General features: G+C 42.4%; 1 protein-coding gene across 1 annotated transcript in view; it reads left to right on the forward strand.

The window, feature by feature from the left end:
- fam20ca (FAM20C golgi associated secretory pathway kinase a) overlaps positions 1–14,366 on the forward strand; it is a 30,488-nt gene extending 16,122 nt beyond the window's left edge. Inside the window, exons 4-10 of the mRNA XM_029508560.1 lie at positions 8,675–8,767; positions 10,621–10,736; positions 11,303–11,483; positions 11,593–11,702; positions 11,793–11,874; positions 12,089–12,148; positions 12,637–14,366. Coding sequence (XP_029364420.1) covers positions 8,675–8,767; positions 10,621–10,736; positions 11,303–11,483; positions 11,593–11,702; positions 11,793–11,874; positions 12,089–12,148; positions 12,637–12,895 — 901 coding nt within the window. The 3' untranslated portion in view covers positions 12,896–14,366. The remainder of the gene's footprint in view (positions 1–8,674; positions 8,768–10,620; positions 10,737–11,302; positions 11,484–11,592; positions 11,703–11,792; positions 11,875–12,088; positions 12,149–12,636) is intronic.
- The last annotated feature ends 4,022 nt before the right edge of the window (positions 14,367–18,388 follow it).

Below are 18,388 nucleotides of genomic sequence, written 5' to 3' on the forward strand. Positions count from 1 at the left end.
GGTGTGTGTGTGTGTGTGTGTGTGTGTGTGTGTGCGCGTGCGCCAATGTGCTTACACACATGCTGCTGCAAAATAAATGCTTCCCAGGATTTAACATAATTTGCTCTAATTGGTGTTTGTTGTTCAGCAACTACTTACCGATAATCAAATTAAATTAAATTCTTACTGGTCTACATGATAGGCACGGGTGGAGGACAAACCTGCATGCAGAGCTTGTCTGTAAAGATTCAGCATTTAAAAAGGCTTGATTTATAAGGTTTTGGCAGGTGTTTCAGTCTTTTTCTGGCCCAGTCATCTGCCAATTTACTACTCAGGGAATCTGCTTTGAATTTTATCCAAAAAGGAGAGAATGAGTGTATTTTCATGCCAGTCAGACTCCAAACTTATTTAATGACAAGAGGAAACACAGCAATCATAAAACATAGCGTTGCTAAAGCTTTGAAAAACTTGAATGAGTTTACGCTGAGGACATGGCAGCATCTACCCTCTTATTTACCCGTCATGTTTCAGATCAGAGTGAAAAACAGAGAACAATTAGAGGGAGTAAGGAAATTAAGACCGTGAGAAAATCGCCAGTTTATCCTTTACACACTACTTCTGCATCTTTCAGTCTGAGTGGAGGGACTGCTTTTTGCTAACCCTGTAGTTTACCGACTGACAGGCAGCACGTCAACATAGTGGTCAGCGCTGTTGCCCCACAACAAGACGGTCACGGGTTCGGTTCCCAGGCGTGTAGCCTGTCTGTGTGCAGTTGCGTGTTCTCCCCTCTGGGTACTCCGGTTCCCTCCCACCATCCAAAGACACCATGGCGACTAACATGTCCGCCGGTCTGAGTGTGAGTGGTTGTTGGTCTCTGTCTGTCTCTGTGTGTTGGCTCTGTGATGGACTGGTGACCTGTCCAGGGTGACCCTGCCCTCGCCCACAGTGAGCTGGGATTGGCTCCAGCACCCCCATGACCCAGAAATGGATGAAGTGGTAGAAGATGAATGAATGAATGCAGTTTACTGACACTCTGCGACCAGAGTTATCCCCCCCCACTCATCAGTTTCAGCTTACATGTCAGGTGGCATACCAGGGCTTGATACTCAAGTCCTGTGAGATAAAGACTTGTGGTAATGCCCATTGATTTTGTGTGCAGGCTGAAACAAAAAACTCTCTCTCACACACACACACACACAGAAGAAAAGCTCCTAAAATCCCCATTGATCCAACCAGGCTGAGCACTATCCAGTTTGTTTTCATTATGGAAGTACGGTTGGCCTTTTCAGACTTCTTCTTTTTTTGTTGTTGTTGTTGTTGTTGATCTTTTGTTGCCTCTCTAAGACCATAAGTGTCAAGGTGAATGGCATCTTTTAACTTTTTCTCACGTTATTCATTTTGAATCTGGCCTTTGATTTTTTAAAAGCTTTAAATTCCCTCTCTGTCTTCGTCGCCCACCTTCTTTCACAAGTTGGAGCTGTGAGGGATAGAGACAACTGTTTGGGGCTTTCCAGAGGGATCTCCTGCTGGAATGAAATCATAGAGGGACTGTGCTCGTTTGTTCATGTGTATTAGCTCCTTCTTCTACACCAAGAATGCTGTTTTTACGATATTTCAGACGGTTAAGTACGTTACTTGTGATTATGTTCAGGGAAACAATAATCCACCATCATTCTGAGATTTCCTGGGAATCTTTTCCATACCACATTTCATGGTGGATTGCTTGGCACAGACAGAGAGTTTGTTTTAGCCATTCGAGTCCTGAAGATTTGGTGCGACAGGTGGTTGGTATTAAAAATTAATGCCCAAGTGCCAACTTTGGGGTATATGTAGAAAAATAAACTGCGTGAGGCGGCAAGAAGCAGACACAATTTCTTCTACGCATCCTCAAGTTTGCCTTTTGGCATCTAAGAACTGTTGACCCAAGAATACCCCTGATATTTGTGTATGCTCTGTATAATTCATAGTTTATACTCTTTTTAAAGCCTGTCATGAATCACTCACCCTATGAAGGATTGCTTCAGACTTATTCTATTGAAAGCAGTTGATCTTCTGTGGATGGATATGTAAATATGATGAGCTGCTGCTAGAATGCTCTTGATTGTTTCGGGTAAACCAAAGAGCATTTGGTTTGTTGTGGGTGATTGTGTGGGAGAGAGGCAAAAAGAAGGGTAGCCACAAGCATAAAGACCTGTCTTATTCTTCAAGTACACAGGAACATTTAATTCCCTGAATGAACACAGAACATACAGTGCATCCATAAAACCCTCAGAACTATTCCAGCGCATGAACCTGCTGTTAACGCACACTGTGCAATCAAAACCCACACAGTTTTTTAATCTTGCTATTCTCTGGACGTTCACCTCCTGCCATGCATCTTAAACTGAGGTGCACAACAGAATTTTTCAATCTATATAAAGTATTATCAGTATATGTTCAGTTTACAATTGATTTGTTAAGTGACAATGTTTGTCGTCAGTGTTTGTGAATCTGAAAAAGAAACACAATTTCAAGATCGGGATATTCTCAGCCTGATCAGACATTTTATAGTTTTATTAGAGTCGATAGTAGAGAGATGACAGTAAATGATTCGGCAGTTGTTCTCAGAAAACATGTGATAATGACATCACAGATCGTCTAGAGAAAGACATTCCAGGTCCAGTTGCTTCTGTAGAGTCTACATTCTGCATTGTGATTGTTTTTGGATGTTTTTTGCAAATTGTATTGCACAAGGAGCAGGTTGTTTTAATTCAGCATGTAGTCTTTTTCATTCAGACATCTTCACTTTCACCACTTCTAGACCTTAAGTCCTGGGCCATCCTCACCTGAAGGGTGCGTGGTTGGTCTTATTTGTTATGGCTGGAGTTGTCCGGATCTTGGCCCAAAAAAAAAAAAAAGGTTATATCGTTCGGGTAGGAGGTGTCGTTCTACGGTGCCAGCTGTTACAGTCAGCTGGTGGTTATAGAGTTATATAAAAAAAAAAAAAAAGGTATAAAGGTAAAAAGTTGGTAAATCTGTGTTGTTGAGTGTTTTTGCTGATGGTTTCTGGTCACATTCAGATTCGTTCCAAGCTTAAAGCGTGAGGCTGCAAAAAAGCCCCAAGAAAGTTTGTCTGTTTTACAAAAAAACGGACTGCTTTTAGCAACGCTCCAATAGCCTGAGGGAACCGCGTTCTCTAAACTTATATATCCATTATGATAATTTACTGCAGATACCCAGAATATCTTGGATATCGATGATTTTGAATGCTGCGAAAATACCTATAAAATTTCTGCAATATTAATGATGCTAAATGACAAAATAAGTCACAGTCAAAGACGTAAGAAATGAGCGTAAGATTAGCTGATTAGAATGAAAAGTTGCTCTGATGTTAAGCTGTTGTACTGTTACCAACACTGAGGCCTGTTTTCTGATTATTCTCAGTGATTTAAAGGCAATTGAAAACCGCTTAAGTCATCAAACATTTAGTCTTCTGAAATTGGAAAGCTGCTCTTTAGAAGCTCTTATTACTGAAAACAACCAGTGAATGTGCTTACAAGTAACAAGCACAACACTGATTCAGATTTGGAAAAGCACTAATGCATCCACTAAAATGTGGCCATGTGAAATGAAAAATACGCACTGACACTAAGAAGATTTTCCAGTTTGTTTTTTTCCCCCCACACATATTCCACAGGCTCTCATGGTACCGAAAGATGATTGAAGGGATGGGAACCCAGAAGCCCAGATACAATTCTGCAGCTTTGCATCAGGTCTTCATTGTGATTTGAGGTCTTTAAACACTGTGCTCTGTGGAGTGTTAAGCTCAGGGGAGCACAGCTGAATATGTCAGACCAGTCAATTAAGGCCAGCCAAAAAAAAAAAAAAAAAGGCAATACAAATTTCACAGCAATTTCAGAAATAGCTCAAAGATTAATGGGAGATCAGAGTAGATACTGAGAAAAAAAAGAAGCTGACATTCAGCCTGAATAGCTATGATATGAGGAATTATTTTAATTCCACGTGTTGACCAGGCATTGGGCTTTTTCTGAAAATCTTGGCAACATTACCGAACAAAAGCTCTCATCTAAAACTTCGAAAGGTATCACTCAAATGGATTTTACATGAATTCTCTCTGTGCCTGTATTGTCATTACAGACACTTCTTGATAGTCTGCCAGAGTACATGAGGCTTAGTTTACACAATGATATTAATGTTGACATTTAATATCCAAACGATGCTTGTCTGACTCAGACCTGATGAATCCTGAACCAATCTGCTGTCCAGTGTGAGCATCTGGGTGGCTTTTCTGTTCTGTTGATATCAGACTGTATTATTGCGTGATTATTGGCTGATCAGAGCATTTTATTATTGATATATTGTTTGTTCATATATATTTTATAGCTAAGTTAAGCACACATCTTATTTGCTGATCTGTGGCCTTTTCGTTCTGTCTTGTTAAACCACACAGAGTGTATTTGGACAGCAGCAGGGCTTTGCAGACCCATAAGCCCCGGCCTGATCCCTGACATATACAGACAGGGACTCCCAGCCATCTGGCTAGATGAGACAGTTGGATTGGCACATTCCCCCTCTCTCTCTGACTCTCAATCATGATTCAACCTCTCTCACACACACACACACAATTCAAACTGGTTCTGAAGGGTTTTGTGTTTGTTTTTTTCTCCCATCTATCTGAAGGACTGCCAGAGTGCTCTGGTGGTCATAGATAGTGACCTAGCCCTAAGCTACGCAGCTTCCTTCAAAGCTATACATTTTGACTCCAAAATTCAAGGCCTTAGTTTTTGCTTGCAGCTTTTATTATGAACAAAAGGTCTGACAGCCAAGAAAGAGCATGGAGACTGGAGGAAAATATGAGATAATGAGATAATTAGAAGATAGTCTTTACAACAGAAAAAATTTTATGTTACTACATTGTTACTTACAGATTATATAAACCGAATTGGGGATTTAAACATAGGTATACTTTAATATTAGGTCTTAAGCCATAATAACTCAGACACCAAATAGTTTTGCACCAACCCTTTTTACCACTAGCACAGTTGTGGGAGTAGGGTAGTTCTACTATGATTCACATATTTTGATGACTGCAGAATATGGTTGGGTATAGTTACAGTCAGTCAGTAAATGATGAATTTTCCCACATTCCTGCACAGGTTATAATGAAGAATATCTCTTGTCTGTGAAGGACAAATTCCAAACAATGTAAGGTTTAATGTGTAATGCATTAACTTCATTGTGAAAGAAAATGTGTAACATCATGTGCTGGACTTTTAATGACTTGTGTCTTTAATGCAGATCATTAATGAAACAACATGACCCCCCAAGGCCCCTGACTCTGTGAACAATCAGTAGAAGTGTGTACTGAATAGAAAACTAACCAAAGATAATCGTGCTTAGTCTTTTTATTCCATACTTTCTCCCACTTCAGTCTCTGATACCTTTGAAATTGAACCACTGACGTGGGCCATCATTCTTCAAGTCAAATCAAATCAAGCATTCTCATGATGATATCGCCCATGCACCTTCCCACACATGCAGATAACTGCCTTTACCTCTCAGCAGTATCTCACCCTGAATGTTCAAAATAGCTGAGACGTGAACACAACTTGTGTAACATTGATTTGAAATTCAATCTAGACAGCTACCTTTGGGCCCTGGGCTGGTTCTTAGATCTATCAGTGATACTGGAAGCAGAAAACGTATGTGTGCATGAAAATAAAATAAAATGAGCAAACGCACAATATAAACAAATTATATGTATATATATTTAAATATACACAGATTTGCTGATGTAAATACAAGTGTGTGCACACACACACAGAATAATATTATCAGTCTTTGGCTGCGTTCTCTTGAATACATGTGTCGTGCTGCTGACTGACAAGCACCCTCTGACACAGATCACCAGGCTGAGGAGTTCTACCTCTCTCAGTTTTATCTTTCATCTGGCCCTCCATCCTTCCACCTGTATGTCACCCTGAGAGGTGTTGCGAGCACTCCACAAGGTGCCATTTACCCTCAAGTGTCCTGAAAACATCACACTTCTCACTTCCATTTCTCCCAAACTCTCTTACATAAAAAAGTCTCTGCAGACCACTCTGGAGCACAAGAGGCAGTGCAATTTATAAAGCACATGCTGTAGTAATCAGTGTGAAGGGGGGGTTGAATAGAGTATACACTTAAGTAAAAATTGTGATCTGTTGTGTTGTGATGAAAAAAAGGAATGAGATAAATACGAGGAAGTGCATGATGAGAAAAATAGATGAGACAAAACAATTTCTAATATTCCTGAGTCTTCTGTTATTGCTCCCTAAATGAAAATCTAGATTTCCAGGAACCTTTGTTTTATATATATATATATATATATATATATATATGACTGTTCTTCCTTTGGCCACAACATTTTGATGTGTTGTTTAGCGGTTTCATGGCTCTGAACACAAGTTCAGGGAGCCAAAGGTTGCATCAGAGAGTCTCACCATCTCGTTCATTAGATCTATTTAGATCATACGGTTGATGGGGTGGACTGCAGGTCTGCACCTCATTGTGGATGACTACATGAGAGACAGAGGCTAATGTTGCATTCATGACATTGTAGATTTGTAATTTTGAGTGTTCGAATGCCAACATTCAAGTAAACATCTCCTGTGCAAAAGAGCCCTTAATTGTACGTGTGCGTGAACAAGTGCTGCAGTGGAATATGGCCAAACCTCATAGTGAAGCATTCTCTCCCTTCTCAGCCACCCACACACACAGAACAGAGGGCCAGACAGAGACAAAGAAGCCTGTCAGTGGGGGGGCTGAAATCTGCGGCGGATTACTATGGGATGACAGATATCTCTCTCTCCCTCTGTCACTATATGTGTTGGATCAGTCAGAGATGTCATTCCAGCCATGGGTCAGTGGACGTAGGCTCTGTGTGGTTTTTCTACCTGCTGCTCTGCTGCCACTTTTCCCCAGGTAGAGGCTGATCAGTCCTGCCATTCTAAAACAGCCCGTGCCACTCAACTGGATAAAAATAATCTAACTATGATTTCATCTTCATTCAGCTTGCACGCATGAAGAGAGCTGCTGAATCGTTCTCATGAGCTTCACTCCCAAAGGTGACATGGAAGAGGTTGGCATGGATCACGCTGGATTTACCTCTGCTGCCCCCTCTCTGCAATCTGTCCGTATGTGTGTGAGACGAGAAAAACTGTGTGTACGCAGTCTTGGCCACAGCTGTTACGCTGTTCACCTCCCCTCCCTCTCTCTCCCATCTTTCTCTAATATTACACTCCACTGTGCAGGTCTAAGCTCATGAAAGAGCATTAAAACTGCCAAGTCAGCACAAAGTGAGGCCGCATAGGCACACGGTTGAGTTTCATCACTTGACACACACACACCTTCACATAAAGGGGCTTTTATTATCAAGGGCACTCAATGATAAAGGAGGTGTATGTACATAATCAGAAGGGAAACTTTGTGGCCTTTTATAGCACAAACCTGCTATTGCCTACATTCAAATTTCTAAAAAGCTTCCTCCCTGACAGGAAATTGTGCTCTTCATCTTTGTGACCATGGTAACCAAAGCCTGTAAAGCCTTTCAGTCAGGTTTGTGTCACATACAGTATTTTTCACAGTGCAAAGTAAATTTTCTGGGGAAAACATAATATAACAATCATGTAGTCAAAAAGCTGGAATGTGAATGCAAACAAAAACAATTTTTGGAAGGAAAAAAGATTTAACTGAAGTCTGCCCTTCTCTTTTCTACAAACTTTCCAACACCAACCCATCAAAGTAAAGGCTGCTATACATGTTCAACTGGGTTTATCCATTTTTGCAGTACGTGGCAGCATGTGTGTGGGGGTTTTAGCTAAATTTGTGCAGCAGAGAGTTACAGTGCGGGTTATTTTCAGGTGTGTCTACATATCAGTGTGAGAAAGCGAAAAACAAGTGTGTAAATGTGGAGACGTAATGTCCAGCCAGACGAGCAGAGAGATGGACAGAAAGACAGATACAAAGAGGCCTGCAGCGGTCCCTGACTCAGAGCCATGGCTTGTTTGGCAGGGACTCACATCTCTTGGATGTCAATCTGTCTCTTTGTGTGTGTGTGTGTGTGTGTGTGTGCGCGCTTGCTAGGAGGAACAACAGGATGTGAGCAAAAATCTATTCCAGCTTCCTCATCAGCAGCCTTGTCCACACAGGCTTTGGTCTCATGCGATTGTGTCCTAGAAATGGCTGCTGAGATGAGTTTCATACTGCGGGTAACAAAAAGTTGGATGAATGCTGAGGAGATTTGCAGAGACGGGAGAACAAATGTCCAAATCCACGGATGGCGCACTTCAAATTAAAGCGCATGTGATATGAAAACTTAAGGCCAGTGTGGCTATAGGATTTTTAACGGCCTTCTGATGTTTTTGCTGCAACATTGTTTAAAACATCATCTCCATCCTGATGAGTCAGGACGTGGTTGCCTGAAATCACATCATCCTCCAGCCTTTAGTTGACAATTGATATTAAAAAAAGAGAATGATTATTGGAATGAAAGAGCTCATTATTATTATTATTATATGTCATTATTCCAGTTATCTAAACCCAAAAATGTAAGATAGATGAATACAAAGGAATCACATTAAAACAAAATAGCTTCAACTAAAAGATTTTGCAGCTGATGTTATGTTTAATGTTTCCTGTAACCATTGTCTTTCAGGCAGACACGGGAACAGGAAACCCCTCCAGACTTCTTCTACTTTTCTGATTTTGAGAGACACAACGCAGAGATTGCAGCTTTTCACTTAGACAGGTGAGTCAAACTAATCTCATTTGGTTCATTTGTTTCCTCTTCAAGGTCTCATTTCGAATCACCCTTCACAGTCACACATGTTCATTCACATAGACAGTGACACTTTAACCTCACTGTACAGCAGCGGTGTGTTATGATGGACTTAAACTGTGAAAATTTGAATGTGATTAAGAATAACACAGAGCGCTGGGAACATCTCCTCTACTTGCTGCTGAGGATGTTGATTTCAACATGATCTTTTTACTCTGAGGACTGGTTTAAAAAGAAAAAAAAAAAAAAAAAAAAAACATTGAGGAGTACTATGATGAGTAAAATATGATAGTTGGGGATTGTGGGGGAGGAAGACAAATGGCCCAGAGGTTGTCTCAAGGTCTTCTGAGGGCTCAGTAATTAGTTCACACACGCTCTCACAAACACACATTCTTGCTGTCTGTTTGATGGGGTTAGTGGTATGATCCTGCGTGGGCGGGAAAACTGAGCCAAACAGGAAATCACAGGCACACCATGGCCACTCGGACATAGTTTCAGAGCGTGGGGGGCAGAGTGGGTGGGGCTGTGATATCTCCAAAGACCAGCTTGATGCAGGACTGCTGAGAAATGATTGTCCAGCCTCTGAATCAGGAATGCAGAGGAAGATATTTTGCTCAGCTAAAAGTTTCTGTTGTGAACTCCTTTTCCTCAGGGGTACGTAACAGGTGGAGTGCACAGAAATAGATGCTTGACTGGGCTCTCACAGACACACACACGCACACTCACAGGTGCTCCTTTGTCACCAGGGCCCAACGTGACGGTGCAGTTCGCAGCCTCTGAATGCTGTCCTCTGTAGGCTTGAGTTTCACCCAATCTTTTCCACTCAGCCAGTCTGTCTGCCTGCTCCCAGGAGGCTTAGTATTAGTCTCGCACTCGTTTGAGGTCAAACATGCAGTGAGACAGGCTAAACAGGGGCTGAACAGGTATTATGTTCCTACATAGGTGTGTAAGAAAAGAATGAGTGAGGGACAGAAGCAGACAGAGAATGAGAGGACAACAAGTTGAGAGTCGGATTAGTGGAATTAAATTGCTCTCTACTATCTGACTCTCAGCAGAGAGTTTGAACAGCTCATTAACACAGCGTGTTAGAAGTTGTTTTGGCAAAATAGATACTTACGATCATCTTTGTTTGACTCATAAGTCAATGGTGAATGTCACTAAATGCCGTTTTTTGATGCCAAAGCCCAGAAGCAGACAGAAAGCCCTGCAAGGTGATGAATTATTAATACACTTTGTTTACTGAAACTATACAGATCATGTTCTATGCTGACAAGTTTGATGGGAAATCACTAAACATTGTTCTATTGTGAAGAAAACTGATTCTGACATTGACTCTTTCTATATATAGACAATAATAGAAATATTTGTGCATAAGAGTTACAGTACAGTAACTTTCCGATTCACTTGAATGAGAAGGTGTGTCCAAACTTTTGGCCTGTACTGTATATTACCACAGATGAGGAAAGTAAAGGAGGAACTGCTGTCAGAATTTTCTAGCCCACCAAATGTCAACCACTCAGACCTACGGACAATGTAGAGTCATGATCAACCCAAACATGTTGTCTTTGGATGGTGGGATTAAACCCACACAGGAATAGGGAGAACATGCAAACTCCACACAGAAAGGGCCCAGGCCAGGAACCGAACCTGTGACCTTCTTGTTGTGGGGGCAACAGCACTAACCGCTATTCCACTATGCTGCCCCTGGCACCATTGATATCATAGCAAAAAACACTGCCTCACATAAGCAATAAAAACAACTGAAACCTCTAAGTAATAAATATCTTTCTCCTTTCCGTTTCCTTTCTCTCCTCTCTCATCAGGATCCTGGACTTCCGAAGAGTGCCCCCGGTAGCAGGACGTCTAGTCAATATGACAAGAGAGATCAGAGATGTGACTCGTGATAAGAAGCTGTGGAGAACCTTCTTCATCTCACCAGGTAGTGATTCTGCCGACCTCTGCAGTTTAGCACAGTGTCGAGTCTGCTGGGTACGGGACCAACACAGCTCACTGATGCTTGATGTGGGTTATGTGGAGTATGTGCGTTTGTGTATTGTAAAAATATGACCAAAGCCAAAAGTCACCAGAAGGTGGCACCAACTAACCGTTTACACAACATCAGTAAATGATGAGCAATCTTGATTTCTGTCAAAGACAAACTACAGCTTAGACCAAACTAACACTGATTGTGTCACATATATTTGAACTGAACAAAGGTGGAGTCATTTCTCACATAGTAGCAGATAAATCTTTGATTAACATGGCAGCGGCTATTGAGAAATGAAGAGAAAAGAAGTAGTTTAGTTTAAACTATCAAGAAGAAACATGAGGTTTTACAATAATTTAGTTAAACTATTTACAGAGAATTGGCCAGACTGTGTTTGACTGAAGAATGGTATCTCCTCCCAGTCAGCACTCACTTTCACATGTAAAGGTGGAAAACAATATCTCGCACCCCTTCTCTAACTTCTAAACGTACATCTTTGATTTTTTTTTTCTCTGCAGCCAATAATGTCTGCTTCTATGGAGAATGCTCTTACTACTGCTCTACTGAGCACGCTCTGTGTGGGAAACCAGACCAGATTGAAGGCTCGCTGGCAGCCTTCCTGCCAGACCTTAACCTGGCCAAACGCAAGACGTGGAGAAACCCATGGAGGCGCTCCTACCACAAACGCAAGAAAGCAGAGTAAGGACAATCACAAACAAGCACAGACACTGATTGGTCCACTCAGCTATATTTTTCTGACTAATTATGACCTGATTTGATATTGAAACATATTTCTACATCTTCTCAGATGGGAGGTGGACCCAGATTACTGTGACGAGGTGAAACAGACACCCCCATATGACCACGGCACTCGACTGCTGGACATCATGGACATGACCATCTTTGACTTCTTAATGGGTAAGAGGAAAGGAATGTATAAACGTGTGTGACAGCATCCAACTCAGAGCGGTATTTCTTCATCATTTTCCTCCTACCATCCTTGTGCAGGTAATATGGATCGTCATCATTATGAAACTTTTGAGAAGTTTGGAAATGAAACTTTCATCATTCACCTCGACAATGGAAGAGGGTAAGGAGATCTGCTCTTAAAATATCAGTTTTAGCTACTGGTTTGATGTATTGAAATGAAAATAGTTGTACGGAAATTTTGTGATGACTCAGGCATTCATACAAAAATCAAGAACTGCATCCAAGAATCAAGAATCAGGATTAAGCTCTCTAAAAGCCGACACCCGGCAGAGAGGTTTTTGGAATAAACTGTGTTTCATCCTTTGGTCTTGTAGGTTTGGAAAGCACTCCCATGATGAGCTGTCCATCCTGGTGCCCCTCAGTCAGTGCTGCAGGTCAGACATTTGGAAGCATTTTTCCAACCTTTTTGTTTTTTTGTCCTACTAACTACAGAATTGAATGTCCTGTTTATTCATAAGTCATCACGTATTCCTGCCCACTGTCGGGTCCTCCATCCTCCCCATCAGGCCGTTGATACACAAAATAATTCACCTCACAGCAAGAATTTGTGATACCCAGGTCTGCAGCTTTTCAGTGTGGAGTTTGCATCTTCCATAGTCCAAAGACGTGTTTATGTTTACCAGTGACCCTCAATAGCCCATATGCGTGAACAAAAATGTTTTTTTTCCTGTATGTCTCAAGATATCAGCCTTGTGAGACAGGTGACCTTCCCAGAATGCACCTCACCCTTACCCAAAGTCAGCTCGGACTGGCTCCAGCACCCCTTCGATGATGAGCAGCAGAGATAATGAATGAATGAATGAAAGATGAGTTACATAACATGAAATAACCTTTCCAGTTGTCCGTCCTTCTGTGTTTTCAGGGTGAGGAAGTCCACGTACCTGCGTCTCCAGCTGCTGGCCAAAGAAGAGTACCAGCTGAGCTCCCTGATGGAGGAGTCTCTGCTGCGTGACCGACTGTCCCCTGTCCTCATCCAGCCTCACCTCCAAGCCATGGACCGTAGGCTCCGGCTGGTGCTGCAGGTCCTTGCAGGCTGTGTAGAGAAAGAAGGCTACGTTAATGTTGTGGAGGAGGATTTAGGTGGGGAGACCGCCACCCACAGGAGCCCAGGTCACAGGTAGTGAGGGGCGACACTCAAAGGTGATGGAGACCACACATGGACGGCGGACCTCGTCTGTGGCTGTATGACCGATGGGATTGGACCAAAAGTCCCACTCCTCATATCAACCTGAATTCAGTGAATTCCAAGACTTGCCATCATTGCCTCTGTGGAACCTGCTTGTGTGTTTATAGAAGATACAGATACATTGAAAGACTGTGCTCACTCAGAGGCTTTGTATTTGTTAGATACAGATGTATTTTTGTTTTATCAGATGTTGTATAACACATAAAGGAACAACTGCTGTGCTCTGATTTTGTCCTGTTTGTTTTGAATATGGAGGGTATCAGCTTGTTTCATGTGTTTTGTTATATTAGTGCATAACCAAATGAGAACTTACCTTACGGTCAGACAATAAGCTTTATCATTTATTGTGATGTTTGACGAGACAAAGAAAGTGTGTGGAAGTTGTGCAATATTGTTCTTTTGTAAAATATATGTTCACCTTCTACAGTCAACTCGATCAGCTGGAAAAGCTGAGTCAGGATTGACACAAACAACACAACAACCAGGAGAAAAAGAGTTTCCTCACAGTGTGTTCTGTCTATCTATCTTCATAAGCTTTGAACAGCATAAATCTGAGTTCAGTACATTTCTCACTGTCCAAGCTGTACTTTCACTTTGCCTTATTCCCATTTTGTATGTCTTTTTTTAACTTTCCCATCTCCCCTACAAGTTCAGCTTGCACCAAATGCAGTACAACACAAGACTAATGTTATTGTCCAAACCAAAAATACACTAAATGTAAAGAGTGGGGTCCACACTGATGTGCTGGTTAACGTTTAAATTAAATGGTATGTGAGTTTATTCAAGTGCACTACCATTACCTTCCTCGTCAGTTAATATATCATTTTGCAATTTATGCAATGCAAAACATTACAATTTGTATGTTGTTTCATTTTATCAGTGTCCAAGTTACTATTTATTGGTGCGTTATAAAAAAGTGAAAATGGTCAATAAATTCTAGTTCATTGTTTTGTTTCATGTTGCTTTTGGAAATAGTTAGGATTTTGATATTATTTAAATTGACATTCTTTTGGGTACTACTTTTATATTGTGTTCCAAAAACAACTGGGTTGTTTCTGGAAATTAGGGTGTACCGTTGCAATTTTAAGTTTACTCCTAAAACTCCTGTGCATTGGCTAACCTGGTACCTGTCCAATGACAGAAATGGAGTACTTGAATGTTTTGGAATTAGCAGTATGGGCAGAATTCGCAAACAAAAGCCTGGAAGTTAGACTCAAGTGTATTTGTGGGCGACAAAGGATCCCACCACAGGGGTAACTTTTCACAACCTTGGTGTAAATAATTATAAATACTTGGAAGACTTAACAAGCTGCACAGCACAGTGATTTGCTTCTGTTTTCTGCTATTGCATTGTTACTGTGAAGATCTGTTTACTAAATGATTCAAGTGTGCAATAAAAGCAAAAGTAAGGAGAAAACACTCTGTGTGTGTAGGTGGCTGTAGCCATATGGACCCTCTCTTCAATGATTTTATGCATGGGTGGAGGTGAATATGTGTGTTAGTTTGAAGGGTAAGGCTTAATGATACGCAAATTAAAAAGGTTTTTCTAAGTGAAGACAGTTTATAATTTGTCAAACTCAGTCAGCCTGTAAATAATACATGAGAAAATCTAGCCCTCGCCACAACCTGTACCAATTAATGTGTAGCAGGACTTAAACAACATGTAGGCAGCTTCAATCAGACACATAAATGCACACATGCAGACAAAAAAACAACAACAAATCTCTAGACCCTCACACCATATGCAGTCTGTGAACACTAACACATGCACAGTTTAAGCTGACAAAGTTAGTCAAAGCACATTCATGAGGCTTCGGTGTCTTCCAGTAGCAAAACACTCTTCAGCAACAACTGTACAGTATTCGCATTCACTCCTATAAAAACTGCAGATGAGTAGGTCTAGTCAGTATTAACTGGTCTTTACAGGAATTAAAAATGTTTTTCCCTCAGCTTTTCTTCCTAAATTTTGGTCTCTAGCTGACTCAAAAATTACTCTGTCTAAAGAAACATTTCAAATAAAAAAAACTGTGACGTGACATTTAAGATCTGCAGATAATAAAGCAGTACCCAGGTGTATCTATAAAGATCACTTTCATTTTGATGGCATTTCCATAAGGGTTTGAAACTGAATATCTTAAAGGGAGAGATCTTAAATATCCATGTCCATGGATACCGAAATAGCCTGAGTCTGTAAACCTGCAGTTCAAACACCGAGCAGCTGTCCCGGGTGCTGAAGCAGCACCATGGACAGCGCTGGACCGAGCGGCCCAGAGAACCGACGGAGCTCTTATGGCGGGATTCTGCTCGGTTCTACCTCCACATTCACCGCAGATGTAAACACAAAGATGGCAGCCCATCATCAGTGCGTCATCGATAAATACCAGGCAGCTTTTAGAACACGACATTCATTACAGTTCGCAGTAAACGATGGTGTGTTGTTATCTCACCAGGAGAGGGAGCAAGTTCACCACATTTCTATCTGTGGGACTCAGGAACAGCAAGTTGTTACGGTCCAAATTCACTAGGTGGCACTCAGGCCTCATGGTGGACTTTTGAAAGCTACTTTTGGACACGAGGTAAGATTAATGTCAATATTTCGTGTGGCTCGGGGTGATGAGCTGATGTATTGAGCATTAGGACCAGAGTTTTTGTCTGAAGGACACAAGGCCTAAATGATGCCACCACAAACCGCCGTCATGAAGGACTTCATTTGTCTTGTGGAAAAGTTTATAAAGCGAAAATCATGTATAAAATATTCCTGCACGATGATGCTCATCAATTAGATGACGCACTAGAATACATGAAAAAGTGACTATAATACAATTTATGCCCTGGATTACAGGTTATGGTATTGGCAGTTAGATTTAGCCCTGTATAAATTTTGTTGATTTTTTTTCCCCCTGGCATGTACAAATTTCTTCAATTTCATTGATAATTTTATTCGACCTGACCTGAGAAAATGGGAGTGAAGCCCCCTCCAGCCCAGATGTTGTTTAGTCTCCATAGCAGGCCACCCCTCATTTAGTGACAGCTTCTCCTGCCTGGTAACAGTATCCAACACCACTGTCCTCCTGTCTCTATGGCAACAGAGAGCAACCCCCTTCCTCCCTCTGCCTCCCACTGATCCAAAGGTGTGTGGCTGAGTCCTCCACGACCCTGACCCCTACACCTCCCCCCCTCAGTGATCTTGAATTCTGCCTGACTTGGCAAAGATGTTGCTGCAGTGAATCTAAAAACCACAGCAAACACATTAATCTGCATGTTTGACAAAAAAAAAAAAAGTATTACTAAAAAATACAACAGAGTTACGCCACCTAATGCATGATGTCATAGAGCGTCTTCAGTCCAGTCATCAGTGACCGGCTCCGTGAGCACTGAAAACACTGAAGTTTGATAATAGAGCGAAAGCAAAGATGAGAAATAAACAACTGATCAGAGCAGACACTCTTGTTATTATCTCAGAAGGCCTCCCCACCTCTCTGGCTGATGTATTGGAGTGGAAAACACAACACCAACCCTCAACCACACCCCTCACACCGTGCACACAAACTGTGCGTGTGCGTGTCAGCGCGTACGGTGAGCCGAGATAAGAGGAGCTTTCAAACGGATCTTCAGAGGCAGTCGTTTTTAACCCCTGTCCGTCTCGATTGAAGTCAGTGCTGTAGGCAAAATCACGCTTCAGTCAGATCCGCGCTGATCAAAACAAACGCATCCCGGAGAGGATAACGCGCCGAAATGATTTTTGGGTAGCTGCGCGGCCGCGATGACGTCTGAACCTATTCATAGCCTCCCTGCATCTGGTGGCACTGATCTCCAAGAGATCGTTTAGTGAGAAGAAGAAAATATGGAGGATAAACTGAAATGTGATTTTTTTTCTTTTTTCTTTTTTGCAGGCCCACTGTTCCACACCGAAGGCCTGTCTGTCTCACTTCTTTTACAAGCCGAGCTCATCCTCAGCTCTGAGGAGACGGTGCCGCGTCGCTCTCTGAAAATCCAGCTTTTTCTTCATCTTGTTTTGTTTTTTTGTTTTTTGGTTGAGGCTGAGCAACACCCCGTCAATACCAAAGCCAGTGAGGAGCTGGCTCCGTGTCTGAACTCATGAATTATTAAAAGACGACTATTTCGTAGCTGCAGCTAAAATTAGGAGTAGCCTTATGTTGCCTATAATTAGAAAGCAGATGGAAAGCGTTCATTTATAATAGTACATGGAAGATTTGACATTTCCAGGTGAAGATGCTCTGTATGTGTGTGTGTTTGAGCCTGGCGACAGAGACAAAACTCCCCCTGTCTGTCGTCAAGGTCAGACGGAGGCGCATCCTTTAGAGTCAGGCGCACCGGGAGAGAAATTAAACTCCAAATCAATTGCCCTTGAACCGCTGCGCGTGTGTGACCGTGTGTGTGACTGGCTGAGTGACTGGCTGGCAATGTGTGCATCCACGAATGTGTTTACAAAGCGTGAGGCTGTGCATTTGTCCGGCCATGGCATGTGTGTGTGTGCGTGCCAGGAGCGACCACGGGCCATTGCCATAATTGCACATTGCGGCGGGGGGTCCCGATGAAACGCCCTCAGACAGGGAGGACGGCCCGGCCACGCTGCTGCTCGAGCGGCGCGGCGCGCTGCGACAAGTGCTCCTTTTGCACGACAAAGCGAATGAAATCGCGCAGAGGAGAGGAGGCCAATTATTGACGCGCGCCTGAGCAAGCTGCCAGCAGCCCCTCATCTGTCACTCACGTGGAGGAGGAGGAGATGGCTGAATGGGAGTAGAGTCACAGCCCCCACCCCCTCCTCCTCTCCTCCCTTTTCCTCTCGCCTTATTTTCATTCATGGCACAATCAGCGACACACGCATGCACATATCTCGCCAACGCAGCGGCTGGCTCAGTCCCTCTCTGTCAAAAGACTGCTCTCTCTCTCGTACAGACACACACACACGCCTTCACATATGGGCTAACACACTCTTTTCTTTCGCTTTTGTTATCTAATTTTCTCATAAACACACACACTGAGCTCCCCCCATCTTTTCCTATCACGCTCTTTCACACTGGAAATTTTGGTCATCTCTTTTCATACATGAGTAAATACACATTCAGAGCATCTCTCTCTCACACACGCACAGATAATAATAAACAGCAACAAACACATCCGAGCCAAAGGAGATAAACAATAAGGACACAATAAAACAAACACAGACACGAGGAACTGCACATCAACCCCCCCACCCCAACAGAGTTTTGTTTCTAGAGACAGATGCAGCTTTCCTTGCCACCCAGTCAGAGAAACAGAGGGGTAGAAAAGTGACGGAGGGAGGGGAGTAAACCTGAGCTATGAGTGGGGGGGGGATCCATAGCTCAACCACTCTTCTCCCCCTCCCACCTCTCCCACCAGTATGTCAGCAATCTCTCTCTCACCCCAGCTCTCTCTAACCCAA

Source organism: Echeneis naucrates, chromosome 8, assembly GCF_900963305.1.
Source record: "Echeneis naucrates chromosome 8, fEcheNa1.1, whole genome shotgun sequence".
NCBI classification, from domain to species: Eukaryota; Metazoa; Chordata; class Actinopteri; order Carangiformes; family Echeneidae; genus Echeneis; species Echeneis naucrates.